Source organism: Argopecten irradians, chromosome 16 (genome assembly GCF_041381155.1).
Source record: "Argopecten irradians isolate NY chromosome 16, Ai_NY, whole genome shotgun sequence".
NCBI classification, from domain to species: domain Eukaryota; kingdom Metazoa; phylum Mollusca; class Bivalvia; order Pectinida; family Pectinidae; genus Argopecten; species Argopecten irradians.
In genome coordinates this window covers 4,253,578-4,269,834 of record NC_091149.1, presented here as the reverse complement: position 1 = coordinate 4,269,834, position 16,257 = coordinate 4,253,578, and the positions used below count along the sequence as shown (strand labels likewise).

Below are 16,257 nucleotides of genomic sequence, written 5' to 3'. Positions count from 1 at the left end.
ATATTAACTGATTTCAGTTTTTTTTTTTGTTTGTGCAAAATGATTATGTAAGCTTATTATCGCAATTGATCATTACATAGCGTTATTTGAAATTTTATTGCCCTTATATAATTCTCAAAATCATTATTTGAATCATTTCGGAATTTGGAAACCGAGAATTTTTAATTAGATTTTTTAACCAATGGGTGAAAAGACTTATTGTTTTTGATTATCATCATTCTGCACCCAAAGTAGAATACACGCCGATGAACGTGTCACCATAGTATATGACATGATTTGAAGGTGTAATAGCAGCATTTTTAGGTTGTCAAAATCCAATCTGCCGATATTACCTCACTTTCAGTTTTAACTTTATGTAAATATTTTGTTAACGGCTGAATACATTTATTTCGTTAATGGAAATGCTTTTGTATAATCAAAATGGAACTAACAAAAATGTAACACCTTTCTCCAAAATGTCAACTTCCTGTGGGGAATAAGATTCAAGATTCAACCTAAGCTCTTGAAACGACTTCTTTGGAATTTCTGTACAGAGAAAGTACAGAGATCTGATATTGGGTCTGCGGCATATGGATAACTTTGACCTTTATTAAAGTTCACAAGGGCCAAAAAACACTTAAATCTTTAAACTACTTCTTGTCAAGTTCTGAATGACCTAGAGACCTGATATTGGACATGTAACATGTTGAGATATCACCTTGCCCATAATACCTTGTTTATGAAAACCCGTCAAATTCTCCGATGACACCTTCTTGTACTAAATATGTTAATGAACGTTTTGCACGAGGTTATGACAAATGTAGACCGAATTCCTCCCAAAATGTAAATGCAGCGTTTAGGTACACTTGTGTAAACTAACGCTCGTTTTGGAGGAGCTAATTTGGATTCAGCACATTTGTGACAACAACCTTCTCAGTCATAGAAATGTTACTAATTGACAAAAACGCAGGTCACTGTCAGCTGAGATAAAGACAAAAATGCCAGACAAATTGATTAAATTTTTGAATATTCATTTATTCATCTATTCCAGCCATAAAAAAATAGTTTACAGCATTATTTAATCTATTTGTTATCGTCGTTGACTTTTAACATCTTCTTGCTATGGTGTACTTCAAATTAGACTCATTTCTTTGTATTTATCATACGACTGAACATAATTAAGACGGAAACGTGCAATGCACTAATGTTAAAAGTGACCAAAAGTCACACGATTTTCTCAGCACGTGTTGTAAATGGTATTTATAATATAGAACGTTTTCTTATAAGTATAATCAATATAAGTTATGCAATAATTATACTCTCTCTCATAGTTATACAGCATGTAATTTATAAAATGGATTGCAAATGTGATTTACAAATGAAATTTGATAAAAAGTTGATAACCGCTGATTTATTGAGAAATGATTTCGATAATACTCATAGAACTAACTCACACGCTCTATACACATGCAATGGAAATATCCAACAATATCGATGTATAACGAATTTCGAAACACTTTTTTTGCCAGCATAAATTTATTGCTTTGTAATATTGTAATGACATTATGATAAATTTCTGTATATATTTTTTCGCGCGATGCTAAATATAAACCTGAACTGAAGGTAAAGTGACTATTTGTCTCGGTGTATATATGTAAGACGTATTTGGATATCGGCGAGTTCAACCCCCTGTTTTGAGAAGAACTTTGTTCTATATTTCTAAGCTGCGTTTAATTTGTATTTACCAGGTTAGTATTTTGTTTACATATTACTCGGCATCTTCATTTAATTCTGTTGATTTGTTGATGTGTATGTTTGTATTCCTTTATGAAAATATTTAATTTATTGACATTTCTATTGAGAAACTGAGTCTTTTTCTCATTGTTTTGAAAATCGCCCGTGTATATTTAAAACTGACATTAGACATGAATCTAAAGGACAAATATGTTATTTATAAAACATAAACTTAATTTATATCTATTCCGAAATTTATATACAGTAATATACAAGTAAATCACTCACGATAACCAATGCAATAGAGGACATCAATGATAACGATGATAGAGAATATATGGTCAGTGTTTTAAAATAAAAGCTGTTTTTACGCGATGGTTAAGAAAGATATAAATGGCGAGTAACTTTTTTTCTGACCTGAGACCATTCCGGTTGCAGAATAAATGTTCTAGCTTTATCCTGAAAAATCTGTATTGGCATTGCTGGAATACTTCTACCATTTGTATATTTCATGTATTTGACACTGAAGAAAAAACGACTGTACTTAAAAATGTTGCACGACTGACCACATTTCGAGACAAAACATTGGTTAAAAAGCAGACATATTTGCAAGCTTTTTGGCATATGTACTCCTTAATTGCGTTCTTTTTAATGAAAGTTACAAGATAAAAACTATACATGGTTATTTTTTTCAGCAATATTTTATTCTTATCTGCGTATTTACCGATAAATACAAATTACAGCAAACATGCAGCATAAATACTATGTTGTCCATTCCACCTATTCATGGCATCTGCGAATGATATACAGTTGTAAGACACCCATTTATGTTGTATTTAATATACTTGTATATACGACTATTCTTTCATATGTACATATTCTGTATTAGCATACTAAAGAATTATATGTCCTGATGAAAAAGGTACGGTGGCACAGAGGTGACACAATAATGATATTTTAATCGAGGACTTGTAGTTTGAATTTTTTTTTTTCATTCACGTGCTCATCTAAAACATTTTGTGTAAGGCAAGAAATATGTTTATGTAGGGTGAAAAATATCTGTGTATATGTGAAGAAACATGTTTTCATGTAGGTTTTTTTTCCGTTCACGTTTTCACGCAATACCTTTTACGTGAGCACGTAATGAATTTAACGTAAGCACGTAAAAGAAAAATATTCACGTTAAATAAAATATATTTTGTCCTACATGAAAAACAATTTTTTCATGTCATCTCTGTGCCGCCGTTAAAAGGTTTTCGTATGGAAATCATATATGTACTGATGACGAGACTCACATAAACCATTTATGAAGAAAACTCATAACCCAAAGGTCACAACATGTGAGATCTTTTTGTATGCTAACCCGCCCAATGTTAATTATCTTATTGATTTTGAGAGACTATCATATCATCTCAGAATTTAATCATCGCCCTTTCAGATATGTACTTAATTTATCATAAGCTATAATTATGATGTGTTTGCAATGTAATTTTCGATAGACTTCAAATGATTATTTCAATATGATATTTAATAAAATTGAAGTTATCATAATGTATCAAAGATATAAAACTAGTTCTGGAATAACAGTCTTCAGAAATTGTCATTTTCACCTTCATACAATTTACACGAGTCGTTACCTTACACCCCAGACAAATATGTGATGTCGCAGGAAGGAAATTGACTAAAGGATATGAGATTCAAAGGTGACACTTCAATCATGCAGATTAAAAACAATTGAGTTCAGGAAAAAATATGCAAAAAATAACATATATAAATATATATATATAGTTCAATGAAAAACCTTTTATAAAAAAAAATCTGTCATCAGTTTATCATGTTAAGATATTACAATTTGTTGTCAAATAAAAAGACATTAATCTGTAACTACTATAAAGTGTTATTCAGTTTATATGATAGTTGATTGAGTTAGTGGAATATAATCTGTCCATCAAAGCCTGGTTGATTCCTCGATCGTGTATGAGTAGAGATATCGAGTCACTTTCTTGATAATGTGAGTTTCCCCCGGAACTCAAGCTTGCTGCCCCAATAACTCTTCTTTCGTGCTTGTATTCGGTTTTCAAACGTGATTTTTACCTCCTGCTTGTAAAATATAAGGTTAGCTTCTATTTTTATTGGTATACTTCATTAAATAGAAGATAGTCATTGTTTCTTGATAAATGCCAGTTATATTTCATCGAGTTAGGTGGAAAAAAGTTTCCACTTCATGAGATGAAATATTACTGGTACATTTGTAATGATCAAGACAAGGAATAATATATTTATTGCATTTTTATCGCTTCTATTTACAGAAGACAATCTGTACTAGTTCCGCCTAGGTTATTCCGCCATTGTAATTTACAGAGCTATTTGCCCTTGCAAATATTAAGTCGTTTTTTATGAGCATAAAGTCATGGTCATTTTCGGCGACAAACTAATGAGGTAACAATCAAAATTATATTTATTTTCACTGTCCGTGCTGCATATGACGTCATAGAAAACAACACCCTGATAGTTTAGGCATATGATCAAACCTGTCTAGAACGACCAATATATGAACTGGTGCTTATTATGATAAAAAAGAACACAACAATTCAAATATATATTTACCTGGTTTATTAATTTGGCGAAAGTGGACACGGCTTTGTAAATTGTTTGGGCTACCACCAATTGAATTATCAATGGAGCAAATATCTCCATATAAACACAAAACACACAAATATCATTATACCAGTAAATTCAATTAACCAAATTCACTTTTTTCAAATATTTTTCAGTATTGTAAATTAAAATGTCCATATTACTTACTTAATGACATGCTTTACACTTGACCCCGAAAACGAAGGTCGAGTGCATAATTATTCTAATCAATACCAAAGTTTTTTGCTGTGCATCGCCACTTCCAAGGAAAAGATCACAGAACCCTCTCTTGAATAAAGCCGTGCCGTAGTCTCCTTGTGTAATTATATAATTAGCAGACGAACTCAAAACCACGAAAACGTAGGTGATGAGACGAGTATTAGATTGGACCAACATTGTCTGATATCCCTCGGAAACAATCACCATTCTGTTAAACAAATTAAAAGAAAACAGCAGTATCATATTCATATAAAAAGGGGGAGGGTGGGTGGGTAAAATGTTTGGGACAAAGTAGACAAATATTAAACTATATAGCACAGTGGAACGCAATTTACCCTTCGGCAATTGGCAGCCGAAGGCCGGATCTACAAAAGTGTATCCATTCTGTTCGGCAGAACGCTAAAAATATGAGCGATGACTGGAAAGCGTGCCACGTGTGACGTCAAATGTGTGGCGCAATAGATTTATAGTGCTCATTGGTATAGGATGCAAATTTAGTCGCCTATCTCCTCGGTGTGTTGGCAAAGAAGCAAAGTCCCAAATTTAGTCGCCTTTTGCTGGGCAGCATATGTAAAGGATCAAAAACGCTTAGAACAGAACGGGAAAATGCTGGAAATAGGTATAATTAATTGAAAAGCAAGTGATCAATTGATGTCAATTTGTATATTTAACGTTCGTTAATGCCTTTGGAATAGCGGGTCTGTAGATAGGTAATCCAGAATCTCTCTCTCGATCGACGCTTGGTTTGTGTCCAGTAGGAACAGTGCTCAATTGCAATCACCTGCATGTCTTTCCAACTATGGATGGGCAAGTTGAAATGTCTGGCAACCGGATAGTCAGGTTTGTTCTGTTTGATAGACCAGCGGTGATTGTTGATTCTGACGTTGAGTGGACCACCGGTTTCCCCAACGTATTGCATTGTGCATTTCCTACACGAGAGGAGGTAGATGCTGGATTTGCACGTCAGGTTCTGTCGGATGTTGTATGCTCTGTTGTTGATAGCACATTCAAATGTGTCTGTGGATGCTGTGTATGGACACATCATGCACCGTTTATTGTTGCATGTTTGGAATGAACCCGTTTGTGCAGCAGGAGCAAGAGGAGGAAGTTTGCTGCTCACTACACAGTCTTTTACATTTTTTGGTCTGCGGTAGGCTAGTAGCGGTGGCTCTGGGAAAATACGCCTAAGTTTTGTTAACATAATCGGATATAGATATTTTGGATTGATTTTGATGAAAACCGAAACATTTCAGATCCGCCATCTTGAATTTGCATGGTACGTATCAGGAAACGAACCATTTTTGACCGTTCGATTCGGTAGGAACGGCGCGTTTTATTTTAGATAGACCTACAGTAACGGTTCAATTGTCATTGGAACGCATGAAATTCACTCATAAGATAATCACGTCACATTGAATGCGTTCATGCAAAGTAGGTAACTCTAAACACGAAATATCACTTGTGTTATTTAAAATTCCTCGTTCAAGACCAGTTGTGGCAAACTGGTTGAGGCTCTGACATTTCCAACTATAGTTCTTAACATCCCGGTTTCTAAACAAATCGTTGACCCAGCATTCAAACAATTTACGTAAATACGGTTTGCCGATTTTTGCGATCTGAATCTATATTCATGAATTCAACTATTCACATTTAAAATTTGGATTTATTTCTTTATTTCCTCGAATAAACAGATTTGAAGATAGCGACAATTTCCACAAATCAAGGATGATTTCTGTAAAACAATTTCTTATCTGTTCCAGGGTACAGGCCATACGGATAGTGCTAATACCAACATGGTAACTGCGATTCTGAAAACAGTAGAAGTTGAAATTACATGCACAATTTGTCTTTCAAGAACCAAAGGCGTTGTCATGTCTACATACATTCTGTAAGAAGTGTATTAACAACTACATAACTGGAAGAAATCATCCAAATCGGAGGAAAAAAGAATACGTTTGCACAATATGTCGGTGGCATGTTCGTATATCTGCGCATTTCCGGAACAACCCGGAAGTGTGGGCAGATCAGCTCTAAAATAATCACGTGGTTATTATTATGATTGACGCTTATACTAATGAAAAAGAAAAATCTACAGAAACCTGTCAGGATCATCCCGAAACTAGCCTGAATTATTTCTGTATCGATCATTTGAAATATATCTGTTCCCCGTGTCGTTGTCGACAACGACTGTGCCAAAGTTTAATTACGCGTGAAGAGGTACGTGGGTAGGGAAACAGAGAGGATGATGCTAATACATAAGAATCACCGATCCAGGAAAGAGATAGTCATGATGTAGACTCCAGCAGTGTCATTCGATTGAAGATATGATAGAACGGCGACGCAATAATCTTGAAGTTCTGGAACAGTCAGAGGAAAACATGCATGAGGAGGTAAAGTCACTGAAGAGGAAAATTGAGGAAATAATGAGCCATCACAAAGACAAACCAAAATATACAACAAGGGAGACAACTCAAGATCAAACCAGATTAAGTCATCCAGTGGAAAGTGCAGTGCAGACCCTCCAAATTCCTTTCCAAGGAAAGTCATCATGGATTACAGGTATAGCGATACTACCATCAGGTAAACTTCTCATTGTCGACCACATAAATGCAATTGTGTCTGTGTTTAGCCTTTCGTTACAATTTTTGTGTAAAATAAGCATCTCCCCAGCACCCTATGACGTAGTACCCATCTCATTGATGCCGGACTCGGTGATGGTTTCCATCCAGAATCCAAGGAACTGATGAGGTGTGAGGTGAACAATGATGGCGTGATAGAAGTAGGAAAAAAACTCAAGTTTAAAAAAATATTAAGATACATTTAACCAAATAGCGACAATAAACTACATTTGGAGAATATCCAGCAGTGGCAGCCATCTCCGCAATATGACGTCACATTATCATTCATCATTTATTTTGCCATGACTTCACAACAGATTTCCTGCCAAGTATGTGACATTGCTTTGTACCATTTTGCCTCTAAAATTAAATGAATAAAAAATGTCAAAAAAGATTTAGGAATAATTTTAATAGATTTGTTTTGTACTCTTAATACACACAAATCTAATACTTTTATAATATGAAAAATAAGTATCTTCAAATTAGTATTAGTATTTAATCTACTATAGATGTCTATAGTAGTATTTAATCTACTATAGATGTCTTAAAAATTACAAATTAATTCAAAGACTTCTTTTTTCTATGACATCATTACGCCTTTGTGTCAGCCATTCAAACGTGACGTTTCAAAAGGTAACTTCATATTTTCCTTTATTTAATTATTAAATCATTCAGTAAAAGCACCATGCATTTTCAATACCTTTGTCCAGGTTCTAAGTTTTATTAATAATCGTGATATTCAAGGTCATGATCAAAAGAGGATTTATTCATGCTCTCATGAACGCTAAACTGTGACCTCATTTAAACAGATTTAAGTTTATGTTATGAATACATTATGTCTGACGAAATTTTAATATGAATTGACATGAAGAGAAGACATGTCATATGTCATATTTATAGTGACAGTTATAACTTTTTTACCAGAATTTTAAAAACATCGTTACACATACAACATTTTCCATTCCTAAGGGCAAATACCGTGTCGTTCCTCTCAGTAATTCAGCATTGCCAAGAAAACGAATTTCATAAAATATCCCACATAAGGAGCAGTGTTGGCAAAAATTCAGCTGAGACCATCACTTGGTCATTACATCTTCGAACCTTGACGTAACGTTTATTGGGTTTATTAGTTTAACGTCCTATTAACAGACAGGGTCATGTAAGGACGTGCCAGGATTCTTGGTGGAGGAAGGCCGGAGTACCCGGAGAAAAATAACAGACCAGCGGTCAGTACCTGGCAACTGCCCCACATGGGATTCGAACTTGCGACCCAGAGGTGGAGGGCTTGTGGTAATATGTCGAGACATCTTAACCACTCGGCCCCCTAACGTCGTTGTTTATTGACGTCCAGTTATGACGTCACAATTTATTATCAGCTAATGGAAAACGGTCCAGGTTATATTGCACTAGTGCATTGTAAAATGTCAAAAAGATTTAAGAATAAAGTGAATAGTTTTTTAACCCAAAAATCTCAGTGTATTCTTAAGGAACTGCAAAGCTCATACTTATATCTTTATAACATAACATCTTTATAGCATAAAAAAGCATCAATCCTTACTAAACAATCTACTATAAATACTGTCTTCACAATTACAAATTAATTGACTCTATGACATTATTACGCCATTGTGTGAGTAAATCAAACGTGGCGTTTCAAAAGTTAACGTCAAATTTTCCTTTATGGACTGATAGAGTAATTTCTCAGCTAATAAATATGCTCATCACAAGTAGTTTTTATTGATATTAAGTACCGCGCATTTTAAATAACTTTGCCAGATTAAAATTTATATTGATAATCGTGGTATTCAAGGTCATTAAGAGATAATTTATTCGTGCACTGAATGTTTGAACGCCGAGGTCGCTGAACTTGTCATTGTTCTTGAGTATGATATCAACATTAAGAGAAGATATGCGTTTGTTATATATACTGTGACAGTACAGTTTTTTTATTATGATTTTATAAAATCGTTACACATACAGCAATTCACATCTCTAAGGTAAAGGTAAAAAGAATCTTTCGTTTCTTTCAGTAACCCAGCATTGCCGAGCAAAACAAAAAAGACAACTCAATGACGAATTCTACAAAATCTCTTATGAACTGAAATTCTTTTATCACGTAACTACATCAACCTACAATCGGAAGAGTTTTAACGTCAAAATGTGTAACAAAAATCCAACGAAGACCGTCATTATTGATATAACGTAAATTTATGACGTCACAATTAATTTCCTAACAAATTTTAACGAAGGATTTATGGCGTGAAATCCGTAACTGTTTACAGCCAAAGACTCGCTGAAAATGTTGATGACTACATGTGCGTATTGTTGGTCCGAATTTCTATACTGAAGTTTTATATTAATACACATTAACATTATCGCATGTTTATAACGAACACACTTACAACGAATTATTGGTTATAACGAAATAATTTTCATTCCCCGTTATGGCGCATCTAAGATGTTCGTATTACGTGCATAACGATACACGAATAACAAAGTGGAACCCAGAGGTTCGTTACAACCGTGTACGAATATTTGTATTATTAATGTGTTTATTATTTTTCTGGATTTTTTGTCACTTCTCATTGGTCAAAAACACGCCACGTGCTCACCGATAAAAAACTATATTGCACGATTTTTCCGGAAGTAGTTTATAGAAAAAGTATATTGCACGGTTATTTTTAGATAACGTTATCATCTACGTTACCAAAACGCTTCGTGTTCCTGGCGCTTTGAAACAAACGCTTTGATGACCTGAGTTTGAAGCGTAACCACAAAATGTGACAGACGACGTTGATTGTTACGGTTTCTATCAAAGATGATAATGACTTCCAGCTGATGACTACAGTTTAAACTTTCAAATTTTCAACATAAACACGGTAGGAGAGTAGGAAATAATCGAGTAACATTCATTAAGCATCTGGAGCCATTGAATAGTGAATACGTTTGATATTTATTTGAAAATTTCCACCTAGACTAGTAACAACATTAGACCGAATTAAGCTAATCGTACAGTATGTATACGATTTTTATTTTACGAAAAGGAGTACTAAGCATAATAGAATGTATGTTCATGTCAATCTGAATCTTTTAATATATGTTTGGCGTCGAAGTGGATTATTTCAACGGAGAACAAACTACACATTTAATTGACTGTGTCCGACATGGAACTACAGGTATAATCGAGTACATGTACATGTATGCAATTGACAAGAACGCATGTACCGGGTGCATGTAATAAAAGCGTGAAGTGCATCAATTGATACTGTTTTCGTATGTTGTTCTTAAATTAAACATGTTACAAAATCATAAGATTGTAACTGTCATAGCAAAGCAGAATTTACAATGCGATGCTTATTTAGATTTGCACTCATTTCAAAATGTAAAAAATCCAGAAAAATAATAAAACAAATATAGCATTTTGATTTCGGTCAATACATGGTTATATCGACCACAGAAAAAATATCGACCTCGGACTACGTCCTCGGTCAATATTTTTTCTTTGGTCGATATAACCATGTATCGACCTCATCAAAATGCTATATTTGTATCATGTGGATCATCATCCCGAATTTTCAACTATTTTCTTGAACGAAATTTTACTTCACAAGAATAATTTCTTTGAGACAAATTTTCACTTTATCTTATAAATCACTTTATTAAAATGATTCATTCCGTTTTTGGTATTGGATGAGCCTATGCTGTCCCATCACATGTTTCCTTTTTGTGTAATCACCCAACGACAGGCTCTGACTCTAGTTCGTACAGTAGAAAACCAGAGAATGTCGTGAATCTCTCGTGTAAGTAATTTCCATAATGATCCGTTTTCCTCACCCATACGTGATCTCCTCTGTCGAGCTGGGCTGTTACAAGGTTACCGCCTGTTAAGATAAGAAATACAACAAATTTAATGGATTTATAATTAAAGTGAATAGTTAGGCAAGTAAAATCAGTCTATATACATTCGTTGGCCTTCCAAAAGTCCTTACATATCCAAATGTTTTGCTTATTTCATATCATCCATTTTGACCATTGAAATTATGGGCAAGTCCCGTGTAGCAGAGTTCTAAAAATGGACTCGCTTAAATACTTGAAAGCGAGGCTACGTGGAAATGTCACCATGCATACAGCCAACCGGAAGGACGTTTTAGGATTCCTATTAATTTATTAATTAAGTTAATTTCTCCGAATGCAGAGTGATTTTGATGGGAATTTTCATTTTTCTATTTTATAAGAAATTATCCCGAACATATGATAACACCATTTTACCGACTTAAGCCTTCATTTGCCCGACTGTTCACTTTAAGCTATAAAAATATAGCCTTATTGTCCCTATACGCGAGATATCAGGGGCTACTTTCACTCTCGTTATATCCACACTTGTTTTTTCTCATAGATAAACTGAAGGCAGTCCTGGGGAAAAAAACAACTGATGATGACCAATCAGAGACTTCATTTGAAGATTACCGATAGCGACATCAAAGCAGCAAAACCAACGATAATGTACCGTTATTTGGTTATTTTGATGCACATTGAAGGAACAAATTAACTCCTCCTCCGTTGTCGCAGAAATAGCCTTCAGATATGCAATGAAATAATCAAGGAATGGAATGTCGAAGGAGGGTGAATTGTCTCCCAATTGCCAACCTCAAACTTCCAAGTATAAAAGTATAAAAGAAGTGCTGCTTTTAAAACCTCTAGCAGACTCTGTTACCTGTACTAGCACTGTGTGAGTAGCCATCTGCAAGTCTTCCCTTGGAAGAGTACAGAGACGAGTCGAAGGCACTTGAGCTGTCTGTAAACAAATTCCAATAGAAGCAGTACACACCGGCCACAGGTGCGACAAATATCCCATCTGTATTGTCATAGGCGTTTCCAAGGTTAAGATTTACGTGGCTGTACACAATTGGTGCACCAATAGCGATCGAATGTAGATCGCTACCTAACTCGGCAGAGAAAGCGACTCCGAATGAGTTCTGAAGCTGTCGGTTGTAACCTAAAATATACATATTAGTAAAACGAATGATGTTTGGGATGACGTTCACACACATTAACTTACTTTAGAATGGGAACAACACTTATTTTGACAGACAACTATTAAGTTAATTGGACAAAATTTACTTCTTACAAAAAGATGAAATTGCACAGCAAACACAAAAGTGCTAACGTAACATCAAACGTTAAAGCATGGTTTGCTTTCACACTATTAAGTTCGACATAATATATTTTACATTGCTGATTAACACAAATATGAAAAAAGCAGACACACACAAAAAAACAAAAAGAAAGCTAAATCAATATGTTAAAACACTGAATTAATATGCTGATCAGAATATTTATAATGAATGTCAATATCATTTTTTTGTTAACACACTTGGTAGCCTTTCATACAAACAACTCGATATAATGTCTCTATGACTCGTAGTTCTGGACAAGAATCCGTTTAAAGATTTTAGTCTTTTTTTCTGTGACCTTAAATGAAGACCTAGGTCATTTATTTGCACGTTATCACAACATGCTATAGGCCCGATATCAGTACCCTGGGCCTTTTAGTTATTGAGAAGAAGTTATTTGATGGAAACGTTTAAGAATGCGGACGGCGTACGTCGATGGAGGAAAATTTTGACCAAAAAAAGTATGAGATGCGGTTTCAGGCTGGCTGAAAACCTTGTTTGTATAACTTATACGCAATCTACCCTGTCATCTTCATCAGAAAAATGATCTGCCAACATTAGAAGTCAAATGTGTACAATTTGTGGGGGTTGTATTCGAAATCAAATATTTATCATCGATTACTTGATGTCAATTCCGCTAATACTGATGATACAAGTATAACACTATGCTAAATCATTGCAATATGGTCCAAATTAATTAAAAAGCACTCCATCACGCTTTGTCTAATGCTGGTCATATATTTGAGAAAGTTTATATAATCCCTGACTGACTCACTAGTGTTCTACGTGTATCATCAACAGTATCGCAATTGACATCATCAAGCCATCGAGAATCGATCTTCGACTTTTATTTCGAAGATAACTCGTAAATCCTTTACACCATTATGCACATATGCCACCTGGTCATTTGCCTGATGGAGGTGTCAATGTACAGATTGTACAATTCATCGAAACGTCACACATGAAACATTCACTGGAATATGTTTAGAAACAGTGTATCAAATTCGTAAAATAATTCGCTCTCTTTACTTACGTGATATGTTGGGCTTTTGCTTCATAGACTCTTTTAGATTTTTAATTTCCTCTGCCATTATTTCGTTGCTTTTCTTCAGATTTGCCATTTCCATCTTCATCTCTTTAAATTCCCTCAGAATATTTTCGTCAGTCCCGCCTGAAGCACAGAGAAACGAACCGACTATTAGAAATATAATGTCCCACATTTTAACAAATAACACCGTATTCTAGTCTCGTATGTTCACCAAAGTCTTTCTTCTTCCTTGACGTTATCTATATTATACATTTACAAATATGTCAAAGGCTATCCTGAAGATAACGACTAAATTCAGAGCGCATTGTACGGACCTACTATTTAATCGAAAGCTAGCTTCAGGTGAGACCTCTCCTATGTTGAACGATTTCCTTAGGTTGGGGTTAAACGTATTTGCCTAAATGAAGCGTTAAGGTTTGCTGATCGCTGTCTTTTGTAGAATGCTTCTGTCAGTGCGGTAGCAATATAGCTTTGGCAATAGTCTGTACTGTCATATGAAGGCACAAAGAGTGTGTACCAGTCTATTAAAGTTCACATGTACTCATCCTATATGCATAATGGATGCATAATTTGTGTTTTCTTCGCGAAAAGGACCGGTTATACGGTCCTAATGCTAAAGTCATATGTGCCGTAATTTCCATACTACATCAATCAAAGAGAGCTTGTTATATGTTATTCGCCATACAAAATTGCGCAAATAATTTTTTGAGAATTCCAATACCTACAATGCATAGGTTTTAATTTTAGACAGAAAAATAAAAGCATCAAAATAACTTTGTTCGGTAATGCCAAATATCGTTATATTTACGTCTGCAATGCAGTATTATGAGTTCATATTATGGTCTCATCATGAAGCAAAATTATGGTTATTAGTGATAGTAAAGTGACTTTGGACATATTTTCATCTTAACACTCATAAAGTATAAAAACAAAAATCTTAACACTACAGTTCCTAAGGCATCATACATGTATATTTTTGTCTTTTTGAATGATTTTCATAGCTTAATTCATCAAATGTTATGGTTTCCATATGATTACTAAAGAAAAATTAAAATGTCATAATGTATGGCAGATAGATTTAACAAGAGTAACTTAATCACAAAAAGACACAATACGAATAACATTTGATTTTATAATTAATGGTCGGTCACGGTGATGCTTGTATCATTAGCATACAATGTAACAGTGCAACCATACAATGATAAGCCTGGTTCATACAGTTGACAATTAAAAAAAAGTATTATGACACTTGCAAAGTATATATGCAATAATGGTGTTTTTAGATGATTTAAAGTAGAATCACTCAGTAGTGTTACGAAAATAAAATAAAATGATGATAAAATAAAAAAAAGCGATAAAATAAAATACTAAAACGATAAATGAAATAAATATAACGATAGCTCAAATTAAAATAATGATTCATTCAAATATATGTCATTAAATTAAAAAACAATAGTGGCCGTAAATATTCTGTTTTCTCTCTTTCAAGTGACGGTCACAATGGCGGTAGATAGTCTCGTTATCGATATGTTCTACATTACATCTCTCAGGGAACGTCGTTCATATGTTGCACTGTCCTCCTATTTAAAACTTGTTTTCTTCTTCCAGAAAGACCACTTTAGAATAATGTCCCAATATCACTGTTGACAATTTACTGCCATTAGTTGCCATTGACTGAGCAGACGACAAAGATGTGAATAAAGGGGGTTAACTCTAACGATTTTGCTTTTATGAATACTTTTTTAATGCAAAATAGTGTTCTGGAAGCGAAGGTACAGTTAAAAATGGGAATGCTATACTTTACTTTGAATAAAAACTACGACTACGTAGTCAATTTGCAAATATGTTTATTGCCATTATATTGAATTTTTTACATTTTCATTTTAACTCTAAGAACTCCGTTCATGATTTTATCTACACACCATCATATGACTTTAAACGTTTCATTAGATATACAGGTTTGCGTACTTTGTACTCAATTATAATTACAATAATGTAATGGCTTTTCGCTGTTTTAACCATAAAGTAAGTAAATGAGTATCTCCCTCTGTCTAACAACAGTTGATTGCACACAACAAAGTCTCGTGCATTTTGAAAACACATTAAAATGCACCGCCTCGATATCACTCGGAACTCCTCGGATTTAACATATTATTTGACTGAAATTTACGAAAACATTTTTACATCTTTTGCACAAATTCACAAATTACACAAACATCTACGAGTCAACAGTAATACAAAAGGATAGGTCAGATGCAAAAACGCTTTATATCAATTTTGTTTTGTTTAAGTACACCTAAAAAATGATATATATGCATGAAAAATATCACTAGTTAAATCGAGGCCAATTTCAGTGTTGTAATAAGACACCGTCTTTGAGTTTACAAGTGATATTCTTCTTGAAGCATTATGGTGACCATGTTTAGTGAACACATAACTTGAGATGAGTTGTCTCCCCTGATCAGATATTAAAGATGTTCCACCGCCGACAGAGCATAAACGATACACATCATTTTTGGAAAGAATGCTTTGCGAATACCAATAAGAAATAAATTCACAATAAACAGTGATGCTAAATTCATTCTGAAAAAAACCCCTGGAAATAGTTGCGAATCAATAAATAAATATGGCGCCTTACACATGGAACTACACACTGTAACAATGTCCAGTTTTGTATATGCTATATACCCGCTCGGTCACTGAAGGATAATGGCCCGTGCACTTTAAGGAAATAAAAGCTATAAATATGGGATAATTTTCGCGTTATTGCAGTCTTTTGTGGACACAGAACATATTTTTATCTAATTGTGGTTTTAATTTTATTTTATGACATTATTACAATATCATT

At 34.2% G+C, this 16,257-nt stretch overlaps 1 protein-coding gene across 1 annotated transcript; it reads right to left on the bottom strand.

The window, feature by feature from the left end:
- Window positions 1-10,818: 10,818 nt before the first annotated feature.
- LOC138311071 (complement C1q tumor necrosis factor-related protein 3-like) lies at window positions 10,819-13,644 on the bottom strand. Its single transcript, XM_069252509.1, has 3 exons — window positions 13,395-13,644; window positions 11,902-12,183; window positions 10,819-11,068 (listed from the first exon to the last, which is right to left on the bottom strand). Exons 1-3 carry the CDS (start codon window positions 13,579-13,581, stop codon window positions 10,920-10,922), a joined length of 618 nt encoding a protein of 205 aa, XP_069108610.1. The 5' UTR covers window positions 13,582-13,644; the 3' UTR covers window positions 10,819-10,919.
- Between the last annotated feature and the right edge of the window lie 2,613 nt (window positions 13,645-16,257).

Coding starts and splice junctions, on each gene's coding strand:
- LOC138311071 (XM_069252509.1), bottom strand. CDS start 13,581: ATGTGGGACATTATATTTCTAATAGTCGGTTCGTTTCTCTGTGCTTCA. Junction 12,184..13,394: donor GCAAAAGCCCAACATATCAC/GTAAGTAAAGAG, acceptor TGTATATTTTAG/GTTACAACCGACAGCTTCAG. Junction 11,069..11,901: donor CTCACACAGTGCTAGTACAG/GTAACAGAGTCT, acceptor TTATCTTAACAG/GCGGTAACCTTGTAACAGCC.